The 25925-nt window shown below is 42.0% G+C and overlaps 1 protein-coding gene across 8 annotated transcripts in view; it reads right to left on the bottom strand.

Moving 5' to 3' along the window:
- Positions 1-25925, bottom strand: part of SYT1 (synaptotagmin 1) — a 637087-nt gene that overhangs the window by 118939 nt on the left and 492223 nt on the right. For all 8 annotated transcript variants that reach the window (XM_053253068.1, XM_053253063.1, XM_053253070.1 and 5 more), the window contains one exon: positions 11833-11950. In XM_053253068.1, the coding sequence (XP_053109043.1) occupies positions 11833-11950 (118 nt within the window). The remainder of the gene's footprint in view (positions 1-11832; positions 11951-25925) is intronic.

Raw genomic sequence — 25925 nt, 5'->3', positions numbered from 1 at the left:
AGATTAAATTCCTCAGCTGTGAATGATGCACCTTGAAATGGCAATTTAATGCCATATGTAATGGCCATTACAGGGGAAGGGAAATCAGAAATCGAGTAGCTGTTTCCCCTTCCAGGCCAAATGACAGCTCTTTGAACTCAGGGAGCAGTGCCAACTACCCACAGAGCCTCACCTTGCTCCTTTGTAATGCCAGGTCACTCCGGAATAAATCATAAATTATGGGGTCGAGACTGCCTTTGTTGGCCTGATGGATGATCTCCAACTGGTTATCAGCAGAGGGAGTGTGACTCTGCTGGTCCTTTTGGATCTCTCTGAGGCTTCTGATACCATCGACCATGGTAGCCTTCTGGACCACCTAGGGGAGGTGGGATTGCGTGGCACTGTTTTACAGTGGTTCTGCTCCTACCTCTCTGGCAAATTCCAGATGGTGTCACTTGGAGACTGTTCTGCTAAGTAAGAACTGGAGTGTGGAGTCCCACAAGGCTCCATACTGTCTCCAATGCTTTTTAACATCTACATGAAACCGCTGGGAGAGATCATCAGGAGGTTTGGTGCTAGGTATTACCAATATGCTGTTGACACCCAGATTTACTTTTCCATGCTGACCTCATCAGGAAATGGCATATCTTCCCTAAATGCCTGCTTGGAGGCAGTAATGGGCTGGATAAGGGATAACAAACTGAAGTTGAATCCAAATAAGATGGAGGTACTGACTGTGGGGGAACAGGACCCGAAAGATGGTTTAGATCTGCCTGTTCTGGATGGGGTTACATCAGGTACATAGCTTGTGAGTGCTCCTGGACCCAATGCTCTCCCTGGTTTCTCAGGTTGAGGCGGTGGCCAGGAGGCTTCTGATACAATATTCAGGCTTCTGATACCATATTCCGGTTTTATCAGCATCAGTAGATACATCAGCTGCGTCCATTTCTAGAGGTGAATGGCCTTAAAACAGTGGTACATATGCTGGTAACCTCCAGGCCTGGCTACAGTAATGTGCTCTATGTGGGGCTGCCTTTGTATGTAGTCCAGAAACTACAATTGGTACAGAATGCTGCAGCCAGATTGGTCTCTGGGACAACATTAAGGGACCACATAACACTGGTTCTAAAAGAACTGCACTGGCTGCCAATATGTTTCAGCGTGAAATACAAAGTGCTGTTTATTACCTATAAAGCCCTTAATGGCTTGGGTCCAGGCTATTTGAGAGATTAGCTCTTTTGTCATAATCCCTGCCACCTGTTACAATCTTCTGGAGAGGACTGGTTATGGTTGCCACTGGCTCATTTGGTGGCAACCCAGAACCGGGCTTTTTCTGCGGCTGTCCCTGTTTGTTTTCAGGATGAACCTCAAGACCCTCCTGTTTTCTCAGGCTTTTAATTAGAATTAATTTTAATAATTTTAATAATTTTAAAGCACTTGTTTTAATAATTTTATTCTATCGTTTTTATTGTCATGTGTTTTAATTCGTGACTTTTAAATATTTTCAATTTTGTATAAAAATATGATAAATAAATAAATAATAAATTATCCATGATTTTTTTATGGATGAAGGGGACAATGTGGAATGTATCACAAGACGTGGTTGGGGGAGGCTGGTGGCCCTGTCTGGTCCCAGCTTCTCCCTCCAGGGTGCTCTGTTGAGAAGCAAGTGAGAGAATGTGGGCAGGGAACTGGAGTGGCAGTGGTCTATAAGAAAAACATCTGGGGACCACAGATAGACTAGAACTTTTGTTGGTGTACCAATCACCCTGCTGCCCAATGGATTCCCTAAATGAGCTGACAGACTTGGTCTCAGGCTTGGTGTTGGAGTCTCCTGGCTTATGGTGGTGTTCACTTGGGTGTTCACTTCAATGTTCACTTTGGGAACAATTTGTCCAGGGCAGCTCAGAAGTTCATAGTGGCCATGACAACTATGGGTCTATCCTAAGCGGTCTCAGGACTGACACCTGTTGCTGGTCAAATGCTTGATCTGGCCTTTTACTTTGATCAGAGTGGTGTTCCGTGAGTGGGGACTCCTTTGATTTCCCCATTGTCATGGACAAACCACCTTCTGGTTAAGGTTGGACTCACAATCACGTCCCACCTCTGCAGGGGTGAGTGACCTATTAGGATGGTTCACCTGAGAAGATTATTGGATTCAATAGGATTTGAAGAAGCTTTGGAAGGATTTAGTGTTGGCTCTGCCAGTGATCCTGTTGATGCCCTAATGGAGAACCGGAACAACAAACTCACTAGGGCAGTAGAGATTATCTCTCCTAAGTGTCCTCTATGACCTGCTTCAAAATTGGTCCCTTGGTACACGGAAAAACTATGGGAGCTGAATTGGTTAGGTAGTAGACTGGAGCACAAGTGGAGAAAGACTTGACTTGAATCCAATAGTATTCAATATGTGGAAAAGAAGCAATTCTTTTCTGCCTGTATTACATATGCAAACTCACGCCCAGCAGAGTTGTCTAAAGTTGTGAGAGGTCTAGTACATGCCCTCCAACTTTGAATCAGAATTTTGAATCATCAACTACCCATTGTGACCCTTTAATGAGTTCTTTGTGGATAAAATCTTTCATATTCAGGTTGGCTTAAGCTCACACCCCACAATTATTGCAGAGTCTAATGCGGAGGTATCCAGAAACTCCTCTTATGTGGTTATGCTGGATCAGTTTCAGTTTGTGACTCCTGATTATTATACCTCCTATGAAGAAGCCTGCATTGGATCCCTCAGAGTTAAGCAACTATAGGCCTGTCTCCAACCTTCCAGGGCTGGGCAAGATAGTTGAGAGTAGAGATGTGCAAATCGATTTGAGCTTAAATCAATTTGAGCTCAAAACAGGCCATTTGAGTGTTTTGAACTCGAAACAAAATGCCCTTAAAATAAAGGGCCTGTTTCAAGCTTGAAATGAAACAGCCCAGGTTCTACTTGAAATGTTCTGTTTCGAGTACTATTTTTAGGCCTGTTTTCCAGGGAGAGCTGGTCTACCACTTGGGGTCAGCGGATCAACCTGTCCTCTGAGGTGGGCTGATGGGCAAGTTGGCCTGGTCTACTTGCCTCATGCGGATAATTTTGACAATAAGCCAGTCTATCATTCATGCAAAACATGTAATATACAGATTGCCAATACATTACTACTACTACTACTACTACTACGGGTGTGCACAAAACCGGCTGACCCGGTTCAGTTTGAGTCCAAATTGGACCTGAACCAGACTGGGTCAGTTCATGTCCACCCCCATCAACCCCCCTGGTTCAGTTCAGGTGGGTTCATGTTTTTGTTCTTTGTTTTTGTTTTAATTTTTTTAGTACTTACCCCCCCTTCCAGGGGGCTTCTCCAAGGCCACAGGGGGTGGGAGTGTCTGCAGAGGTTCCCCTCCCCCACCGGCCTTCCTTATGTCAAAAAGCACCCAGTTCAGGCAATCTTTGGCCAGGTCCAGGCCTTCCCACTCCACGGTGGCCATTTTGAAGGCAGCAGCTCATGGTCAATTGGTCTATAAGGAAAGGCTTGGAACGGGCCAAAGAACAACCAGACCAAGTGTTTTTTGGCAAAACAGAGGCCAGCAGGGGGAGGGGAAACCTGTGCAGAGCCCCCCTGGTGGCCTCAGAGAAGCCCTCCAGAGGGGGTCATTTTAAAAAACAAAAATACAAAAAAATGCTCGTGAACTGTCCGGGGTCAAGCCGAACTGGGGGTGGTTCGGCTCGACCCCAATCTTCGGAACCGAACTGGTTCGATGTCGAGCTGGCTCAACATCATACTGGTTTGCACATCCCTAACTACTATTAATTTAATTTTTATACTGCCTGACTCAGAAAGCTTTAGGTGGTTCACAACCATAAATACAATAAAAACAACAATGAGGTAAAACAGTTTAAAACATTCAAAGATGACTAAAAGCCAGGTTAAAAATACTGTCTTAAGGGCTCTTTTAAAGACTGATAAAGCTCTTAGGCCACCGGTATCTACAGGAGGCGCATTCCACAGCCTAGGAGTGACTACAGAGGAGGCCCATTCCTGAGTCACTGCCAGATAAGCTGGCAGCATTTGGAGACAGACCTCTCTTGATGACCTTAATGTGCTGTAGTGTTTGCATCTTATGCAAGATAAGATTATTTGGGGTATCTTATTTTAATTTTTAAAAACTTTTAAAATCAATTTTTTGTTAGTATATCTTTTGTAGATTTAATTTATTACCAGACTCTTATTAGTTGATTGAATTTTTGCTGCCTTGGACAATTTATAATACTGGGGTAGACTGAACTGAGATTCAGGGTGCATTGTCATCAATAAATTGATGCAAATGCAAGAAATGCATTTGACAAGCCAGACAGTCTAATATAGTAGTAGATGTACAGCGTGTGCTCCCCTTAAGGAATAATTGTTTGGGACTTCTCAGCTTTGCTCCTCAGTGCCTCCCCTCACCCCAATTAATTGCTCCTCAAAGTTTAGGTGGAGGTTCTGACTAAGAGTGCTTTTCACAGTTGTGGCTAATGAGCAAACTGCTCCTTTTCCTAGAGAAAGAAGATCTGGCCAATGTCATATATTTTATTTAGTTATCATATTTGTACACCACCCCAAAGTTCCATTCCTAAGTGGTTTACATCAACATAAACAAATTAAAACATAAATTAAAACCTTAAGACAATTTAAAACCACAAGTCTAGTTAAAAAGCTTGGGTGAATAAATGTGTCTTTAGAGACTTTTAAAAAGTTGTCAGAGATGGAGAGGCTCTTATTTCAGTAAATGCGCTGGTCAAGCTGGTTAGGCTACCATGATGAATTCTATGTGGGACTGCCTTTGAATTGTGTTCCAGAATTGCATCTGGTGCAGAACACTGCCACTAGATTGCAGCTAGGCGCTTGTTTTCTAGGGATGTGCACAATGTTCCAAACTCAGAACATTCTGACACAGGCTGTTTCAAGTGTTCCGAGCTTGAAAGAATGCTATTCAAATGAAGGGCCTGTTTTGAGCTCAAAACGGAATGACCCCATTCCAAGTTGGAACAATCTGTTTTTTTCTTGCTTCCTGTTTTTGGCACTGGATTCCGATCGGCTTGTGATCTCCTTGCTACTTGGTTGTCTTGTTATCATACAACTCAACTTGATTTGTGTGATAACAAGCCAACCAAGAAGCAAAGAGATTGCAAGCCAATTGGAAGTCAGTGCCAAAAAGAGCAAGCAAGAGGGAAAACAGCCTGCCAAAATGGCACTTGGAACGCTCAGAACACTCAAAACATTTTGAGCTTGTTCCATCAGAACAACTGGCTTGCCCCAGAATGGAACATTATGGGGATCTGAGTTCCGTTATGAGCTCATAATGGAACACAAATCCCATTCAGTGCACATCCCTATTGTTTTCTGAGTCATAGAACTCTGATATAACGTGGCCTTTATTAGTTTACTATCTTTATTAGTTTGCTCAGTTTTAAAACCCTAAACAGTTTGGGGATCAGGGCATTGGATCAGCTACTTCTGCATGATCCCACCATCTACTCAGATCTTCAGGGAAGATTCTGCTGCTGTCAGAAGTGTAGTTGGTGAGAATATGGGATAGGGTATTCATGGCTGCAGAATGAGGATTGTGGACCTCCCTCTCCTGATCCCTTTCTTATTAAGTTTTTGTTGGCTGGTGAAGACTTCCCTTTTCCAGCATGCCTCTAATTCTAGTTCATACTTCTCAACTCATTCCTGAGCTGTTTGATTTTAAAATTGCTGCTTGATCTCTTTGCTGATTGTTGTCTATGCTGCATATTATTGTTCAGTGCTTGCACAAGGAGGCCTGCAGCAAACTGCCCTCCATAAGTCCCCCTACTACCCGTGTGAGCCCTGAAAGGATTGCTCTGCCAGCATCATAAAATGGCCAAATAGCTTTGGGTCATCTGGAGAGCCCTGTATCCTGTACTGTTGCCCAACAATACTGGACCTGTTATTTCCTTTTACTCACTGTCAGAGGAGTATCTAGGGAAAATAGCACCTAGGGCAAGCACTGAAATTGCGCCCCCTGTCCAAACATCTGACACCCCATCTTTCAGATAACTTTACCATAATATCAGCTAAAAAATACAAGTCAAGCTCGTTAATCTTTTAATATTTCAAACACTATATAGCAGTGGACGTAGCCAGACCAAAAAATGCTGGAAAGCTACAAATTTCAGTATCCTGGGGCTCATGAAATACCCAAATACTATGTGGAGGTGTACTTGGGAAACTAAACAGAAGTGCCTGTCTAATTCTCTACTATGCATTGCAGCATCACTATTACATACGTTTTAAAAATAAATGGAGAATTTGGCTTTTCCCAGATACTCTGAAAATAATTAAAGGATATACAGAGTAAACTGTGTCACTGCTTGGAATATATTCTAGTATTTCAGAAAGACAGTTAAAATGAGAGCAAGATAGCAAGAAACTCCCAGTGGCCTTAATACCAAGGATTTCACACTGATTCAAAGACAAACTCACCATTAATAGCCATATTATTGACATCACATTTAACTCACTTATCACAAGAAGAAAAATAAGAAGCAAATGAATACAATCCTAGCTCATAAGCTTCAGCTCAGTATCCACAAGTCCTGATTCTCTGTACATAGTGCCAAATTAAATGTGCACAGTGACTTATGTTATATTAAATTTTAAAAAAAATGTTTTTACCTGTAGCCCCTTTGGGGGGCTTCCTAAAGGCTGGGAGGGGGTCTGCAAAGGTTCCCCCTCCCCCCGCCAGCCTCTTAATTCACCACCGCAGCCCATCCCAGGCTGATTTTTGGGCCTGTTTGGGCCTGCAAAGATCGGCGTGGTGGCCATTTTGGAGGCTGTCATGCATGCTCAAATGGCCTCTGCGAGGCCTGGCAAGGCGTAGCTTCTCGCAGGGACCATTTGAGCATGTGTGGTGGCCATTTTCTAAAATATATTTTTTAATGGCCGCCGAAAACAAAATGGCTGCCACACATGTTCAAATGGCCTCTGCAAGGCCTGGCATGGCCTAGGGCCTCACAGAGGCCATTTAAGCATGTGTGGTGGCCATCTTGTTTTTGGTGGTCATTTTTTTTAAAAAAATTAATTTTAAAAAATGGCATGTCCCCTTCAAGTGGTGCCCGGGCATGTGCCCTGCCTGCCTTACCATAGATATGCCCTTGCTCACTGTATTTCTGCTTTTGATTTGTTGTATGCCAAATTGAGGATCTTTTGGGGGGCTATTTAAACTACTACTACTATGGCTATTTATATACCATATACATACATAATTCAACTGATCAACATGATAAACAAATGCCTGCTCACACATATCTGACTAAGGGTCTAGTCAACAAAGTGAACATTATATTATTTGAATCTGCTCCAAGCAGGGATTAAAATATGAGAATAACTATGAGCAGGTACGAAAATCATATTGACTACAATAACCACATTCATTTTCAGAATGTATTTTAGGTGCTATCCTATTTAATGTTCAGCATTGCCTAGCCAATGGTGAACAAAGAAACAGTGCATTATAAATATGAAGATTTACTATGGAACACAGCTGAAATGCCTAGGCATGTCCGTACACCTGCCATGCTGACACTGCCCAACCTTGAAAAACAAGAAGCCAAAATTTCTGCTTGGTGGACTTGAAATGAGCAGGCACATTATGGATAATGGAATCCCTTGAGAAGACAGGATATAATGCCCCGGTGTGCTGCCCATCCACTTTCATAGTACTTCCTCTAATTTTTCTGTCTTTCCCACCACCTTTCCCAAGTGAGTAGCTTATTTTTAAAGCCACATTCTTCCTTTCTTCTCCCCCTCCCTCCCTCTCATGCACAAAACACTGCATATTATTTTCCTCTTCTGATAATGGGCTGCTCTGGTGACAGTAAGTGCTGCCAATTGTGTGGGTAACATTCAGTATGAGTTCACACTGAATCCCCCACCTCCACTATGATGTATAACTTTTATGTTAGAAAAACTGAAAAGCAATTTTGGTTTCTAGGGGGAAAAGAAAAAGAAAATAGCTGTGGAGGAAGAATTATTGGGCTGATGACAGATTCTGCCATTCTTGGCAGAACCTATGAATATTTCAACCCACCCATGAATATTTCGGAATATTACACAAATATTTCAGAGCTTACACTTGCCTCATGTCTACTGACCCAAGTTGGATTGACCTGGAGCAACGTTTGTGACCTGTGAACATAAACTTAGCATCTCCATTTTTCTTATGCCAGGGCAGAGATGGCTATCATTGGGCAGAACAGGTACATAAGTAGTGGATGTTTTCTGTATAATATAAAAAATTGGAAACCATGTATCTGCCATGCAATGAGGCATGTTTGTACAAGAGATAGATACAGCTCAGATATCATGGCATGGAAGGTCTCACTTCAGATGTTCTATCAGAAACATGAAAAGGAGAAGCACAACTCACTCACACTTTCTCTCTCTTCTGTTTCTGTGTGACATCTGAAAGTGCCCTTAATCACCTTAATGTGCCCTGGTTACTACACTTCTGCTGCAGTATCAAATGGAAGGGACTTTACATTCCCAGTGCCACTTTGGTCACTTTCTGCTATTGTTCTGGGATGTTGGAGGGCTTACTACTACAGGAAGCAAGAAGATTAATTAGATGAGCAACTGCATCACAGGCAATATATCCAATGGGCCTCAGTCTAACATTCCCAGAATCTCAGTTAACTACACTTCTGTAAATTTCCTTTCGGTGTCATGGGTGGCCCAAGGTGTTTGGCCACATGAGGTAAGGAGCAAAATGCCTCTTCACCTCACCTTGCCCTGACCCCATAAGCATTTACAGGGGGCACAGTTGGGAAGAGGAGGCTGTTTGCTGTTTTTTGTCACCTTAGCCACCTTTCAAAGCTTGCAGGTGGGCTGTGGCAATAAGAAGAAACTGCCAACAAGTAGCCTCCTCTTCTTTGTTTGCAACCCAACCTTTGCAAAGCTCTGCAAGGAGGCTATTTTTACAAACAGCCTAACCTAGGCTAGGGCAACCCAGCCTGGATTAGGCTGTTTGTGTGGAGTGCTGCGATCATTCCCAGTCCTAGCACTCCTCACCTCACCTATCCCTACTTTGTACCCCAGCCTTTAGCCAGGGTTATGGGCATGCTCATGTGTATGCTCGGACTGTACACAGAGTAAGAGTGCCCAGCTGAGGGAGGATCCCTCAATGAACCATGCTCCTGGCATGGTGCATTGAAGGATGCTGGAGGACTTCGTCCTCCGACTCCCTGCTCTTCTGCTCACTGCAGCACCACTCATGTGCAATGGTGAGCAACAGAGTGGAATGGAGGGGGAGATTGTGCGTGACGAGGCAGTCAGGACCCTGCCTCCCCACCAGCCCTCCACCCCCTGGCAATTCTGGTCATGTGCATAACCTCAAGGTGTTGCCAGCAGCCCCCAAGGGCCAGTTCTGGAGCTCTCAATCCAGCCCTTGTAAAGCTGCAAAGGCTGGATTGGGTGCACCCAATCTGACCCTTGCAAGCTCTGGGAATTTTCCTTCCCCCTACCTGGTGGTGGCGGCAGTGGCAGGTACAACAACTCCTTCTTTTCATTCCCACTGAATTCTGCCTTCTGCCTGTTCAAAGCAAAGCTCTGGGAACAGCAGGAAGTGTGTTCAATAACTTTCCCCTTGGCTTCTACCTTTTGAACACGGAGGGCCTATCACAGTAGGGAGGGAGGAGGAGCGAAGGACAGTTGTGAGAAAAACACTGTGAGAAAAAGTGTTTTGAGGGGTGGCAACAGTCAGTCTGGGTGGGGCAAGGTAGTCAGGGATGGGTCTCTGGAGGCAACCAATCCATCGCCTCTGCCAAGCCACCACTGGAGGCAGCCACTGCACCTTGCCTCATTTGAGGAGTGTCCCTGATTGGAGTATATGCATGAGTGTCTCATGCCTGTACAGACAGAATCTGAAGCTTCTAAGTGCACAGATATTGTTCAGTAACCCCCACTCATCAAAACAGTACTTGATTAAAATGTTTACAATACTAGCAATCATACAGACCAAGAAGGTATCATTTCCTAGCAATCCATATCTACACAAGCTTCTGTACTGAGATCACCAGAACTAGCAAGCAACTGATAGCAAGTCAGTGAAAAGTATGGAAAAAAGAATCCTCACAAAAAACAGAATTCTCTGTACGTGTCAGCTGATGTCATAGTCAAAAACACTCTGCATGGCGTAGAGTTCCCAGAATGCACCATTATTGTAGACGGTATCCACCCACACATGTAACCAGCTCTCTTATCTTATCTTATCTTATCTTATCTTATCTTATCTTATCTTATCTATCCTCTACCCATTACCCACAGCTATAACCAACTCTGTGACCGCTCAAAAGCCTTATTTTTAAACTACCTATGGTATACCTTAATTAACTGTATACCTTATTAATTGTAAACCACCCAGAAACACAATTTTTGGGTGGTATAGAAATATTTAAAAACAAACAAATACCTGTAAAGTTATCTGGGAACTTAGTTGTGGACATACACCCAGAGGTGAGGCGTAGATCAATTCAGAAACACAACTACTGAAATACTTGCAGGGCATCAATCCTGGAGAAAAGCTTTATGAGTTTTCGCCCCATGAGCCCCAGGAATATTGAATATATTCAGGACCTGTATGTCTTACACATAGGTGGAAGACAACAGGAAGAACTAAGTATTTTGTTCTTTGGTGCATGGATTTAAACCCAGAGACCACATCTGAGAAAAGGCAGCCACAGAAAGGAGAAAGTAGAACAAAGACACTCTAATGGATCAGTTTGAAGCAATATGTACACCTACATGTAAATGTACAGGAGGAAACAGTCTCCAGAGTCCCAACAAAGGAACCCCCACTCCCCTTTTCTCAAGTCATGTAGTCCTTCCCCTGCCTGACCCTTTCAGAGTGGTTTCAGACATTAACAGATTGCCCAGCTATGGGAAATACATGAGATGTCCACTTCCTTAATAGTCCTGAGCATCTGAAGAGGGGAGATGGGTGTGCTCCTGATGCAGGTTCAGCACACATGATATCCCACATAGGAGATACAAAAATCACCATGTTACATGTTAATTCTATGAGAGTTAAACTTTCTGTATTTGCAAGTATGATGTGAAGCTGTTCTCAGCTATATATACATCCTGTGAGTACCAGTGCATCCTGTGAGTACCAGTGCATGAAACAGAATGGGTTCAGGGATCTGAAAAAGCATCACGAATTCAGCCTCTTATTGGACAAAACTATACTGTCTGGGGAAAAATTGTTTAATCTTTACCCTCCACAAAGATATGAAATATAAAGGATAATTTGCTATTTTCAGTTTCTTCAGACTCTGGAACCATCAGAGCAATGACTCATTTATAAGAGTTTAGCCACATTATTTATAACAAATAACTCATGTTTATGTATGTTCAAAAATAATTGAAGAAACAGCATTTGAAGGCACAGAGCCACCTGACTGCTGAATTCATCAGATCTCTTTGTATACCTTGAATTCTGCATAAAGCACCTAGTTTGCAACTTCAAGCACAAGAGTTATCCATTCAAGGGATATATAGAAGGTAGTTCTGACATTCTTGATTCAGCACTCATGCACTAAACTGGGAGTGAAAGGACTTAACATAGCAGGTTCCTTGCACTGTCTGTGCTGACAGGTCCTGATTTAGTGCTCCTGTGACAAAAACAGGTGAGGTTGGGATGGAGAATGCCAAGAGGGTTAAGTGTAGTCCTCCTATTTCAAAACTACTGCAGTCTTAGAGAATGCACATTTAATTCCTGCATATGAGCAACAATAATCAGTCTCTAATAGCAAGGAGCTGTCATTGAAAAGCAAGGCTAGCTGCTATATGCTTACTGCCATCAGCTTACCTGACAAGCCTCCTACGTCCATCTTCTTCAGATTCTTTGCTTCTAAGATAACAACAGTCAGCTTGCCAGCAGTAGGCACGTAGCGGAGAGAGAAGCAGATGTCACCTAGCTTCTCTTGCTGCAAACAACAAGCAAAGGGAGCTGTTATTATTATTTCTCAAGGAGTATATCAAATATACTGAAGGAAATCATGGACTTATTTTATTTGAAGTACTTTTCATAAATGTCAGGGAAATGAGTCTAAGTTCTTCTAGTAAACAGGAAAAAGTAAATGAACCCTGACACAGTGGGCCAACGTACTCATCATACGTTTAGGGTTTTGTACGTAGGGACCGCTCATGTCTGTGTAAAGGAGAAAAATGAAACATGGGAAGCATAATAAACAGATTTCACTTGCAAATGCATCCAAGAAATAGATAAGTTCATCTATATAAAATGTTTTAAAATGATTAATTATTTCAATCTGTACATAAGTAAAATCTATGTCTTCCCCTAATACATTTTGCCTGGCTACGAAAATGTGCACAACACCCACATGTGGAAAAGACCTTTAAAAATCTAATGCAAGAATTGGCTGAGACAGCAAAATTCTGTACCGGAATTTGACATTTTATGGTTTCAACCCACTGGGCACAATGCAGAAAAGAATAGGCATGCCTCATCTACATTAAAATTAGACAATTATAAATGGCTTAATGGTTTTTATCATGTGAAATTATATTAATGGTTTTGCTTTGTGAATTGTTTTTAATTGTTTTTTTAATTTGGTGAAAGTGTTTTGTTGGTTTTTGTTTTTATATTGTAATTTGTATTATGTACACTGCCTAGAAATGTATATATCAGGTGGTATATAAATATGATTGATATATAAACAAACAAATAAATAAATTTACCAGATTGAAATGATCATCCTTAAAGTGAATTCCATTGAGGCTCTCCACACGAGCAGCATGGAGAGCTGCTTAACTGGGCTCTGCAGGGAGAACGGGCCTAGCCTGCTCCCCCACAGACAGGCAGGGAGCTCACCCTGGTGAGCTGGATCGGCCGCCCACACAACTACCGGCTCCGTCACGGAGACGGTAGGGGAGGCAGGGATGAGAGGCCACTCGGCCCCCGGAAGTTCCAGAAAGCCTGGGGAGACCTCTGAGGCTGGGAGACTTGTTGGAGCCTCCCAGTGGGGGGTCTCCTTGTGAGTCACTGCGGCATAGAGCCATGCCGTGGCGACTTATGATAGCCAAAACGGGGTTAGCAGAGCGTTCGCTACACTAACCTGGTTTAAGGGGAGGGGTACTTTGGGAGGTTTTTGCTGCCGGGGGCCGTGCGGCTCCCACTGTGGCACACAACCTCCCAAAAGTGGGCTGGGCTCCCTTAGTCCGCTTTTGGGAGGTCGTGAGGATAGCCTCATAGATTTCAATAGGAAATAGGCATACCTTTGGACCATAGTTTTTCATGGAGCCCAATATAATGAAGAAAATGAACAAAAATAGTGGCTGACTAAGCTGTTGTACTAGCTAGCTAGTTGCGCTAAGTCAGGAGCTTTCATTCCAGACAAGTGTTGTGCTAGTGCAAACATGTTTGTACTTGTGTGACAAGGTTCACAATAGTGCAATGTTGGCCATCCCCATGACTTTGCAGTTTCACAGTCTTCTTGCACAAGCACAACTTTCTTCACACAGTGCAAGCATTTAGTTCGTCTGGAGGTCAGACAGTGTCAACCACACATCACAGCTTGACCTTCCTAACCCAATTTTACTTCTTTCACCTCTCTGTTATTTTGATCAGTAATGCACCTTCACGCTGTATTAATTCCATGGCATTTTCCTGCATAAAAATAATGTCATCTGTCAGAATGCCAGCAGATACACAACTGGTTTCAAAACAGTATTTTTCTGCATGCCAAAATGTGTTTGTTGTTAAGTCACAGTTTGCTGCTGAAAATTATTAGCAATCTCTTCAGCACGAATATAGGATTAGTTGCGAGAGTAATCACCTCCTCATTAGTTTTGTTGTCAAAAAAGCCCCAGTGAACTATGCTCATTTTCATCATGTTTTGTAATTAACAGACAAGCTTTAAGAGGCGCCTTTCACACATAAAGCAGATAGCAACACAAGTGTTTTCTGAAAATACACCATGACATCTACTGAATGTCATTAATGACTTGGACTGCTTAGTTTTGTTCAACCTTAACAATATATCAGAGAAAACCCTACAGCTACAACCAACTGTGTTGCATTTCTAAATGCCTTCTTTAAAATAATGCTCTTTCTTAGTCCTCAGAAAGGATGGATTGCAATCAGAAATTACAGAAATTACAGCGGTTTTGTACTGAATGCTAAGATGGATATATCTGAGTGTGAAGATACAAGAAAGATGTAAACAGAAGATCTCATGCTGCTCTGTAATGATCATTAGGAATATTAGGCCTGCTGTCTTCCTAGTTCCACGCACAATGCTACCCCTGGGGACGTAACGATGTTGCTTTCAAAAACTGTAGAATCAGGGTACACTAAACACTCTAATTACACATTTCAGGCCCCTCTGATCTTTTTTGATAGACAGCTCTCCTTATGGTGTTCAGTTTAATTTCACAATTACTTTGGGGAGTATGATAATAAACTTTCAAGACAGCTTTCTGTATGCTAGTAAGACTATCAATGATCAAGGGCAGACAAAACCTCTGCAAACATAACAATCCCCAGTCCCTTCACTATAGAGTATGTTTGTTTAGGAAATTTTAGGTCACTTTTGTATGAATCATTTAATATTTTTATTAATACATTATTATGTATGTCTATTCAATATTATAGAAGGGATGGGGACACAGCTAAGTGGTAGAGCACCTGCTTTGCATGCAGATGATCCCAGGTTCATTCCTTGGCATCTCCAAATAGGGTTGAGAAAGACTGAAACCCTGGAAAGCTGCTGCCAGTCAGAGAACTGACAAAATACTAAGCTAGATAAGAATATAAGAACAGCCCTGCTGGATCAGGCCCAAGGCCTATCTAAGTCCAACATCCTGTTTCACACAGTGGCCCACCTGTGTTGTGAAGGCAAGTAACTGTTGCATCTATATTTTAGTTGTTACAATTAGGCCTGAGTAATGTGTGATTTTCTTAAACAATTTTGACAGTGTCACAAAGCACTATCCTTTGGGTGATGTTTCAGGGATCACTGCAAAAGGGAAGTAATCACTTAGTCAGGATCTCCAGTAATGTACATTCTGTAATATTCGTGATTACATAGGATCACTCATGTGATTAGACCAGAATCACTGTCCTCTATCTAAATCAGTTTCATTTCCCCTTAGACACAACAGCATACAGCCAAATCTGACGGACAACATGGCATTGGGCTGATTCAGATGGACCTTTTTACATGCTTTCACAAATACACCCACTCCAATGTCACCCAAGGTCATACTGGTGCATTTTGGGTACATCTTATATTCATGTATAATCTTATATTCATGTGTAAGATCATCCAATGGCCCCTCTACATACACTGCAAAACTCTGTTTAAACAGGGTTTTGCAGCACATGTAGAGGGGTGATGTGGATGATCACCCTTTTCATATGATTAAAGGACATGACAAGAATGCATTGGTATGTCCTTGAATGACATAGGGTGGGCGTTTTTGTGTTGAGACTCCAGCCTTATTGCGTGTAAAAGGGGCAGTGGGCTGAAGTTTATCTGAATTGGTCCACAGGGATGTCATCAAGTTTACCAAGTAACCCCTGACTTACTGGGATCAAGACTGAAGCCCTACCCAAGTTAATAAAATGTGCTTAAAGCAGCAATGAATAAAGGGAACAATGGCAATGAAAGAAGTAACAGGGTTTTTGTTTTTGTGGGGGAATATTTTGGGTCTTCCAAGAGCACTACTTCCCCCCACTAAGAAAATGGAAATGGAATTCATTTGCTGCACCCCTAATTAAAACATAATCTTTAGTACACCAAAAGATTCAGAAATGGTGCTCAAATAGCCATAATCACTTGGACACACATTTTATGTGCCATGCACATAGACTGTTCTCTGGGGCACAATTCCTTCCAACCTAGTATTTGGAAAACAACCAATGTCTCTTTTAGCCTTTTCTGCTTTCTTTCATCAGGTGGGTTTAAGGACGATCCAAGAACACACTGCTGACACTAGTCTGCAATGCACCAGTAAGCTATCTGTGGACCACAGCCTGAGAACTTCTGCAAATAAAAGGATTCCTTCTCAAAGGAAAAGATCACACATTCTTTGAAAAGCTCATACAGTACCATACACAATACATATATATTAGCAGCAGAAATCTGACCCAATGTGTTCCAAAGATATATCCAGAACTTCAAAGAAATTCCTCTGGGAAAAATTATGTCTTCCAATTTTGAGTCCTAGAGTGTGCCATACTGTATTTTTAAAAAAACTTTTAAAACTATTTGGCAGCCAATGTATGGCAATAAAAAAGCCATAGCTAGAGGTGTGGTTTGGTAAGATAATTGCAAATCCCTGCCGGGCTAAGAGCGAAAGAGGAGTGCCTCTGCTGAGGTGATTATCTCACAGAGGTGCCTTATTGTCCTTATGATTAGCTTTCAGCTTCATGTATAAATAATTTATTTTAGCCAATTGCTCTGATCACTGAATGGAAACTTTCAGTTGGTGTTAGAACTGTCCAACTGTGAGGTTCCCAGAGGTTAACTTCTTCCCTCTGAATGCCCAATTGCCAATCAGAAGGCTCCTTCTGCTTAAGCAGCTTGATAATTTCCTTACACATAAAACTGCTGCCACTGAACAGTACAGAAATGCATTCAAAGCTTTAGCAGACAGCACCAGCACCATTTTTTCTACTTTACAATAAAAGGCCATTTAAAGTCCCACTGAGTCAGAAATGGTCCTGTTCAAAAAAGGCTCCAAATGGCTTGATTTTAAAAATGAAAAGAACAAAAAACCACCTAATTCCCCTCCTTTCCTCCTCATATTCAGCCTAATAAAATAGCTCCCTAATGAGGTATTCATAAAAAAACAACAACAGCAAAAACAGATTCCTTTGATTCAGTATGCAGCTATCTCCAGGGGATGTACATTTTGGTATAGCTTACAGTTATTTGACATGCTTTTATAAAATGAAGGAGCTTATGCTGGTGATGCGATTTTTAAACAAGTTGTTCTAGCGAGAACTAATCAGCTTGCTTTCCTTTCATTTTCTCTACACCTGAATTAAATTTGGTTCAAATCAATGTCCACAAGTTAGATCTCTTGAACCTCAAATGTTCATGCATCTGCCATCTTGGATGGGGTGGATGACATCATTACAAACTACACCATTGAGGTGTCCCTGTGTGTCACTCATGACAACTGTACAAAATTTGGTTCAAATCAGTTAGACAGTCCTCAAGTTAGTAAACTTGCATCTCAAAAGTCCACACGTCCACCATCTTGGATCAACACAAACTACACCTTTGGGGCATCCCTATGTGTCCATACAGCTGTAGCAAATTTGGTTCAAACCAGTTAGACTGTCCACAAGTTAGTGCACTTAAGAACATAAGAACAGCCCTGTTGGATCAGGCCCATGGCCCATCTAGTCCAGCATCCTGTTTCACACAGTGGCCCACCAGATGTCACTGGGAGCCTACAGGCAGGCGCTGAGGGCATGCCCTCTCTCCTGCTGTTACTCCCCTGCAACTGGTAATCAGAAAAATCCTGCCTCTGAGCCTGGAGGTGGCCTATAGCCCTCCAACTGGTAGCCGTTGATAAACCTCTCCTCCATGAGGTTATCCAAACCCATCTTAAAGCCATACATGTTGTTGGCTGTCACCATATCTTGTGGTAGAGAATTCCACAAGTTGATTATGTGTTGTGTGAAAAAATGCTTCTGTTCATTGGTCCTAAATTTTGTGGCAATCAATTTCATGGGATGACCCCTGGTTCTAGTGTTATGTGTGAGAGAGAAAAATTTCTCTCTATCCACTTTCTCCACACCATTCATGATTTTATAGACCTCTATCATGTCTCCCTGCAGTTGTCTTTTTTCTAAACTAAAAAGCCCTAGGTGCTGCAGTCTTGCCTCATAAGGAAGGTGCTCTAAGTCTCTGATCATCTTGGTTGCCCTCTTCTGCACCTTTTCCAGTTCTACAATGTCCTTCTTTAGATGTGGTGACTAGAATTGTACGCAGTACTCCAAGTGTGGCCGCACCATAATTTTGTATAAAGGCATAATACTATTAGCAGTTTTATTTTCAATCCCCTTTCTAATGTTTCCTATAGTTGTTGTTTACACAGCGAGACAGGTGTTATTGTCTGGTTTGTTTTATCCAGACATCGAGTCCTTCCCAAGGACCTGGGATGGCTGAATTTTATTATCAATATTGTTGCTGTTATTATTATAGATATCATTGCAGAATATAGGCTGTACCCAGTAAAGTTGCTTTTTGTAATTGGTTGATGGTGAGTTCTGTGGCCCCTATGGTGTTGAGGTGCTCTTCAAGTTGTTTTGGAATTGCACCTAGGGCACCAGTTACCACTGGGATTATTTTGGTCTTCTTCTGCCACAGCCTTTCAATTTCAATTTGTAGATCTTTGTATTTGGTGATTTTTTTCTATTTCTTTTTCTTCTATTCTGCTATCCCCCGGTATTCCTATGTCAATTATTTTAACTTGTTTTTCTTTCTTCTTGACTACAGTTATATCTGGTGTATTGTGTGGCAGATGTTTGTCTGTTTGTAGTCAGAAGTCCCATAATATTTTTGCATCTTCATTTTCTACCACTTTTTCAATTTTATGGTCCCACCAATCTTTGGCTACAGGTAGCTTGTATTTTTTGCAGATGTTTCAGTGTATCATCCCTGCTACCTTGTCATGCCTTTCTTTGTAGTCAGTCTGTGTGATCTTTTTACAACAGCTGATTAGGTGGTCCACAGTTGCATCTGCTTCTTTACAAAGGCAGCACTTGCTGTTTGTTGTTGACCTTTCTACTTTTGCTCTTATTACATTTGTTCTTAGTGCCTGTTCTTGTGCAGACAGTATTAAACCCTCTGTTTCTTTCTTCAAGTTGCCATTCTTAAGCCATTGCCAGGTCTTGGTGATGTCTGATTTGCAACCTATATTGTGCAAATATTGACCATGCAGTGGCTTATTTCTCCATTTTTCTGCTCGGTTCTTGACTTGTTCTTTCTTGAAGGACTGCTTTGTTTCATTGGTGTTGAATAGTTTCTCATTATTGACCATTTGAAGTGCATCTTCTTCACTGTCCTTGATATATTCTTCAAGGCCTCTTTTCTCCTCCTCTACTGTTTGATGGACTTGCAGCATTCCTCTTCCACCTGAGCTGCGAGGGAGGTATAGCCTATCAACATCACTGTGGGGGTGCAGAGCATGACTGATGGTCATGATTTTCCTGGTCTTACGATCTAGCGTCTCTAGCTCCGTCTGGGTCCAGTCTATTATTTCTGCACTGTATCTGATAACAGGTATAGCCCAGGTGTTTATGGCTTGTATGGTGTTCCCGCCACTGAGTTTGGACTTCAGGATTTTTCTAACTCTCCTGATGTATTCACTTCCAGTTTTTCTTTTAACTTCAGTGTGTGCAATGTTATCAGCCTGGAGAATGCCCAAGTATTTGTAATGTTCTTTCTCTTCCAAGTTCTTGATCTTGCTTCCATTGGGCAGCTCTATTCCTTCTGTTTTTCTTATTTTCCCTCTGTTCATTATTAATGCAGCACACTTGTCTAGTCCAACCTCCATTGCTATATCGCTACTGAATATACGGACAGTGCTTAGAAGTGATTTGATTTCTGACTGGGACTTTCCATACAACTTCAGATCATCCATGTACAGCAGATGGTTGATTTTACTTGATGTTTTAGATGTTTGGTATCCGAGGCCTGTTTTGTTTAGTATTTGTGAAAGTGGAGTCATGGCAATTACAAACAACAGAGGGGATAGTGAGTCCCCTTGGATAATACCTCTTCTAATGCTAACTTGTCCAAGTATCTCACCATTGATTGTTAACTGTGTACTCCACATGCTCATTGCTTTTTAAAATAAACATCTGAATGTTTTTGCTGACACCAGTTGTTTCTAAAAAATTTAGTATCCATTTGTGAGGCAATGAGTCAAAGGCTTTCTTGTAGTCAATCCATGCAACACTTAGATTGGTTTTTCTTCTCTTGCAATTTTCTAAAATCATTTTGTCAATCAGCAGCTGGTCTTTTGTGCCTCTGGTGTTCAGGCAATTTCCTATCTGTTCAACTGTAAGCTGTTTGTTAGTTAATAAGTGTTGCATTACTTCATCTGCTATGATTCCAGTTAATAATTTGAACATTGTTGGCAAGCAGGTTATCGGTCTATAATTACTTGGAACTGCACCTTTTGCTAGGTCTTTTATTATGAGATGAGTTTTCCCAGTTGTTAGCCATTGTTCAATATCACCTCCTTGCAATATGTGATCGAACTGTTTTGATAGTTGTTTATGAAGGCTTGTTAGGTGTTTAAGCCAAAAGCCACACAATTCATCGTTGCCTGGTGCAGGCGATGATGATGATGATTTCTATCTATTTATTTATTACATTTATAAACTGCCTCATCCAGAGGTTTTGGGCGGTGTACAAAAACTAAAAAAAAACCCCATAAAAACACACAATTCAAAACACAGTGCTAAAAAAATATAAACAATTCCCTAGCATGGAATTGGACTTCTTCACAGTTGCCGCACATTGACTCGACACTTTCAACGAGCTTTGCTGGTCAACGACTGAATAAACTTACCTATCTTTCAATGAGCTGTCCACCATGACCTCAAATTACCTCTCCTGGTCAGTAACCGACAGCTCAGATCCCATCAACGTATACTTGAAGTTGGGGTTTTTTGTCCCAATGTGCATCACTTTACACTTGCCAACATTGAACTGCATTTGCTATTTTGTCACCCACTCACCCAGTTTGGAGAGATCGTTTTGGTTCTTCAACCAGTTAGCAATCCACACATGTACTTGTCCCCTTATCCCATAATGCTAAGTTTCCCCAAGAGTCTTTGATGAGAAACTTTGTCGAAAGTGTTTTGGAAGTCCAGGTATACTATCTCAACTGGATCACCTTGATCCACACACTTGTAAATTGACACTCTCCAAGAATGCCAAAAGGTTTGTGAGGCAAGATTTACCTTTGCAGAAGACGTGCTGGTTCTCCCACAGCAGGGCCTGTTCTTCTATTTGCCTTACAATTTTATCCTTGGGGATGCTTTCCATCAATTTGCCTGGAATGGACATTAAGCTAACCACCTGTAATTTCCCGGATTACCCCTGGATCCCTTTTTGAAAATTGGTGTTATATTTGCTACTTTCCAGTCCTTTGGTACAGTGCCTAATTGTAGGGATAAGTTATATATTTTTTCAAGGAGGCCAGCAATTTCACATTTGAGTTCTTTAAGGACTCTTGGATGGATGCCGTCTGGCCCTGGTGATTTGTTAGTCTTCAATTTTTCCTGACAGTTTAGAACATCAACTCTTGTCACTTCTATCTGACACAGTTCTTTAATCTCCATCCCCAAAAATCCTGGTTCAAGAACAGGTATATGCTCAGTATCCTCTGCCATGAAGACAGACGCAAAGAACTCATTTGGCTTCTCTGTAACCTCCATATCCTCCTTAATATTCCCTTTCACTCTCCCATTGTCTAACGGTCCAACCGCCTCCCTGGCAGGTTTCCTGCTTCTGATGTTTTTAAAGAAGTTTTTTGTTATTCCCCTTGATGCTTTTAGCTAAATGTTCCTCAAACTCTCTTTTCGTCTCCCTTATTGTCACCTTGCATTTCTTTTGTCAGACTTTGTGTTCCTTTCTGTTCTCTTCATTTGGGCAGGCCTTCCAATTTCAGAAGGAAGTCTTTTTCTCCTTTATGGCTTCTTTGACTTTACCTGTTAGCCATGCTAGCATCCTCCTGTACTTAGTGGTACGTTTCCTCCTCTTTGGAATACGTTCTAACTGGGCTTCTAGTATTGTGGTTTTGAGTAAACTCCATGAATTCTGGAGTGAAGTGACTCTCCTGAGTTTCCCTTTCAGTTTTCTTTTCACCACACTTCTCATTTTGGAGAAGTTTCCTCTTCTGAAACTCAAAGTTTCTGTGTTAGACTTCTGTGGTGATTCTTTCCATGCATGTATCCTGAATTTGATTGCACTATGGTCACTGTTCCCTAAGGGGTTGATGACACTGAATCACACAACAGGTCCTGGGTGCCACTCAGAATTAAATCCAAGGTTGCCTTCTCTCTGGTTGGTTGCAAAACCAATTGTTCTAGGGCACAGTCCTTGTGCCTCAAAAGTTTACATGTCTGCCATCTTTATTTGTGGTGGATGACATTGTCACAATCTATGCTGCTGAAGTATCCCTATCTGTCCCTACAGCTGTAGCATATTTGGTTCAAATTGGTTAAGCAGTTCACAAGTTAGCTCACTGTCACCTCAAAAGCTTATGGTTCTGCCATCTTGAATCAGGGTGGATGACATCATCACAAACTACACCACTGAGGTGTCCCTGTGTGTCACTCACTACAGCTGTACCTAATTTGGTTTGAATCAGTTAGACAGTCCACAAGTTAGCCCACTTGCATCTCAAACATTCATGCATCTGCCATCTTGTTTTGGGGTAGATGACATCATCACAAGTTACACATTGAGGTGTCCCCACGTGTCCCTAAAGCTGCAGCAAATTTGGTTCAACTTGGTTGAGTGGCTCACAAGTTAGCCCACTTGCGCCTCAAAAATGTATGCATCCGCTGACTTGAACTGGTGTGGATTACATCATCACAAACTGTGTCATTGAGGTGTCCCTGTGTGTCACTCACTGCAACTCCACCCAATTTGGTTCAAATAGGTTAGAGTCCACAAATTAGTCGGCTTGCACCTCAGACGTTCACACAACCACCATCTTGGATTTGTGTGGATGATATCATCACAAACTATGCTATTGAGATGTCCGCACAGCTGTACCAAATTCAGTTCAAATTGGTTACACGGTTTACCAGTTAGCCTATTTGTGCCTCAAAAGTTTACGTTTCCACTATCTTGAATTAGGGTGGATGACATCATCAGAAACTATACCACTGAGGTCCACCTGTGTATCACTCACTGCAACTGTACCTATATTGGTTAAAATTGGTTAGACAGTCCACAAATTAGCCTGCTTGCACTTCAAATGTTAATGCGGCCACCATCTTGAATGGGAATGGATGACATCATCACACACCACGCCATTAAGGCATCTCTATGTGTCCCTACAGCTGTAGCAAATTTGGTTCAAATCAGTTAGGTGGTTCACAAGTTAGCCCACTTGCGCCTCACAAGTTTATGCATCCACCATCTTAGATCGGGGTGGATCACATCATCACAAACTACGCCATTGAGGTGTCCCAATGTGTCCCTACAACTGTACTTGATTTGGTTCATATTGGTTCAGGCGTTGGGAAGTTGATGGGGGGTGGGGAGGAACGACACACACACACATGGACACACAGATGGACCACATGGACAGAAACACACACAGAGAATGTTGTTGATATCATAAGCCTACTGGAATGAAAGCTAAAAAGGTGTGTTTATGCAGGGGGAGAAATGCTTCTGTTTTGAGTGGATGAGAGTAATATTATCCCAAATGATAAGCAAATGTAATGAAGGCAGAACACAGAGAGCAAATATCTGTTCCCTATTACAAGGCAAGGGGATAGGCAAACCTACTATCTGTATGAAAATGTCAGAAAGGAATTGTTAGGGTCTATATTAAATAAGAGTTTCTGTCCAATCTAACAAGCAGAAAATTGAGCTATTATATCAGTGCATTGAAAATGGAAAAGGTGGCACCGGTGCTGGCAGGTAAATTGTATTGTATACTTATTCAAAGCAGACAACAAGGCCCTGAATCTTTAAAAATAGATCTAAACATTTTATTTCTAGCAACATGAAGTGGAGTAAATATAAACTGAATAGGTGAAATTTGGCTCAAATGAGATTTAAAAATATATAGAATGTCTCTGATAACTGCTGGAAATGCAAGCAGCCGTGAAACCTGTGGAAGTGTGGGATCATTTCGAAGTTCTGAAGACGATAACTTGGATAATTCAAATAATGTTAGGATACCCATTCCTATGAACAGCATACTTCTTGGTTAACTGGAAAAAAATTGTTAGGAAAATAGATGTGGAAATGGATGCTTATTTAATTATGGTAGAAAAGAAGAAACTTCTTTCCAATAAAATATTTAAATGCATTATCCATAGAAGATTAGGATGTGCAGAGTGGGGAAAGTATTAAAATGCTAAAAATACTTCTTTAATGTAACACATGGGCATAATGATGATATGGACCCAGTGGCAGGTTACAATGAACCCAGTTGGGTAGTGGCACAGGGCTCCTGAAAAACAGGAGGCCTCCACATTGCTGCTCTCTGGCTTCTTTCAGAGGTGCTCAACTGCTGTATAAGAACTGCCTGAGATGAAGTTGAGAGACATTAAAGCTATTCTCACAATCAAAATCCCTATAGGCTAGGGCAGGTGCTGGGGGCGGAAACAGCAGGGTTAGGCCTACCTTCCCCTAGATAATGGTTGCTGTTTTTTCGGCATGTACACACATGATCCATGCTGTTCGCAGCATTGCGGATCACTGGAAGCCTGGAAAACAAGTCCCAGCCTCCAGGAATCCCATAATGCACTGCTTGACGATCGCGGAGCACTGGGGGATTCTCGTATTAGTCAGGTGCTCTAGGCACCTGACTCTGTGTGCACTCAAGCTGCATGCAGCCCAAACACACACACAATCCTGACCCTGGGGTGGAGGGCATGCTTGCGCCCTCTAACCCGGGTAAAAGGCCAGGCTTCAAACTGGGGCTTGCGGCTGAGGCAACGCTGGGGTGGGCTGCCCTAGCTTGGGTTGAGCTCCTTGTGATAATAGCCTTTTTGTCTGTTGCGCTCTCACTTCCCTCACTCCCCTTTCCTCCTCAAAAGAGTTCTTTATGTGGGAAGTGCAGATCTGTGGAGGAGAATGAAGGTGTTTCAAGAAGAAGCACTGGTTTGTGAGTGTCTGTTCTGCTGCCAAGGAGCTGGAATTAAGCAAGCTGAAGTGAGATGTCATCAACTTTGCTGATGCGGGGGAAGCCTTTAATAGCTCCCCAGTCAGCAAAGACAGCACGGTGGCTTGCTCAGTTGCTGTTGTATGAAACCCTTCCTACAGGAGCTGCAGCCTGCTTGATAGGTTTGATGGAGAAGCACCCACACACGTGTGCTTTTCTGGTGCCTCTGACACATAGCTTGTCAAGTTAGTGTTTTTGTTCTGTCCTTCCCAAGCAAACAAGGAGAGCAAGCAAATGAGTGCTGGATGGAGTTTCAAGAGTTTAACCTGAACAACAAAATACAAAAAGAACCCCCTTTTCACATCTCTCTCAGTATTGAAGCTTGGTTTCTTATTTCATAATTCACTTCTCCTGCATGGTTTCCCCTTCAAAGTCACCAGTGGTGGTGGATGGATATGTGATCATGATAGCTGCTAAGTTCTCCTTATATCAATTCACCTGATGCCATCAACTGTGGCATCACCATCAACAGTATCATTTTAAATAAAATAAAATCATCATCATCATCATCATCATCATCATCATTGGGCCGGTGGTTTACATTGCAAATGAATAGTTGTAGAGTGGTTGCCAACTCTGATTGAGGCGACTCCTTCCTGTATTCCCCACCCCACCAATTTTTTTCACCATATCTTCAGGCTTGCTTTCAATAGCCCACTGGTGATTGATGCCAATCCTGGGTGGCTGTTGACCCTAAATGGGAATGTTTTGTATTGTTTCCAATTAATTTTAATTAATTTCTAATCAATAATGAGGCAACACAAGAAGCATCAGCAGCACGAGCTAAGCAAAGGGACAGTGAGCCATTTTAAAAACTTCAAGTGCTGAATAGTGGATGCTCATCAAATAGTATGAGAGAGGAAACATCTGAATTAACTGATCACTTGCCAGCTTGTTCAGCTTCTGCACAATGACTGCAGAAGTTGAACAAGTGAGCTCTGTGACAACCAACCTACAAAGTATTGGTAATGTAGAAGAAAGGCAAGACACCTA

This window comes from Hemicordylus capensis, chromosome 5, assembly GCF_027244095.1.
Source record: "Hemicordylus capensis ecotype Gifberg chromosome 5, rHemCap1.1.pri, whole genome shotgun sequence".
Taxonomy (NCBI): domain Eukaryota; kingdom Metazoa; phylum Chordata; class Lepidosauria; order Squamata; family Cordylidae; genus Hemicordylus; species Hemicordylus capensis.
This window is presented reverse-complemented; position numbering and strand designations above follow the sequence as displayed.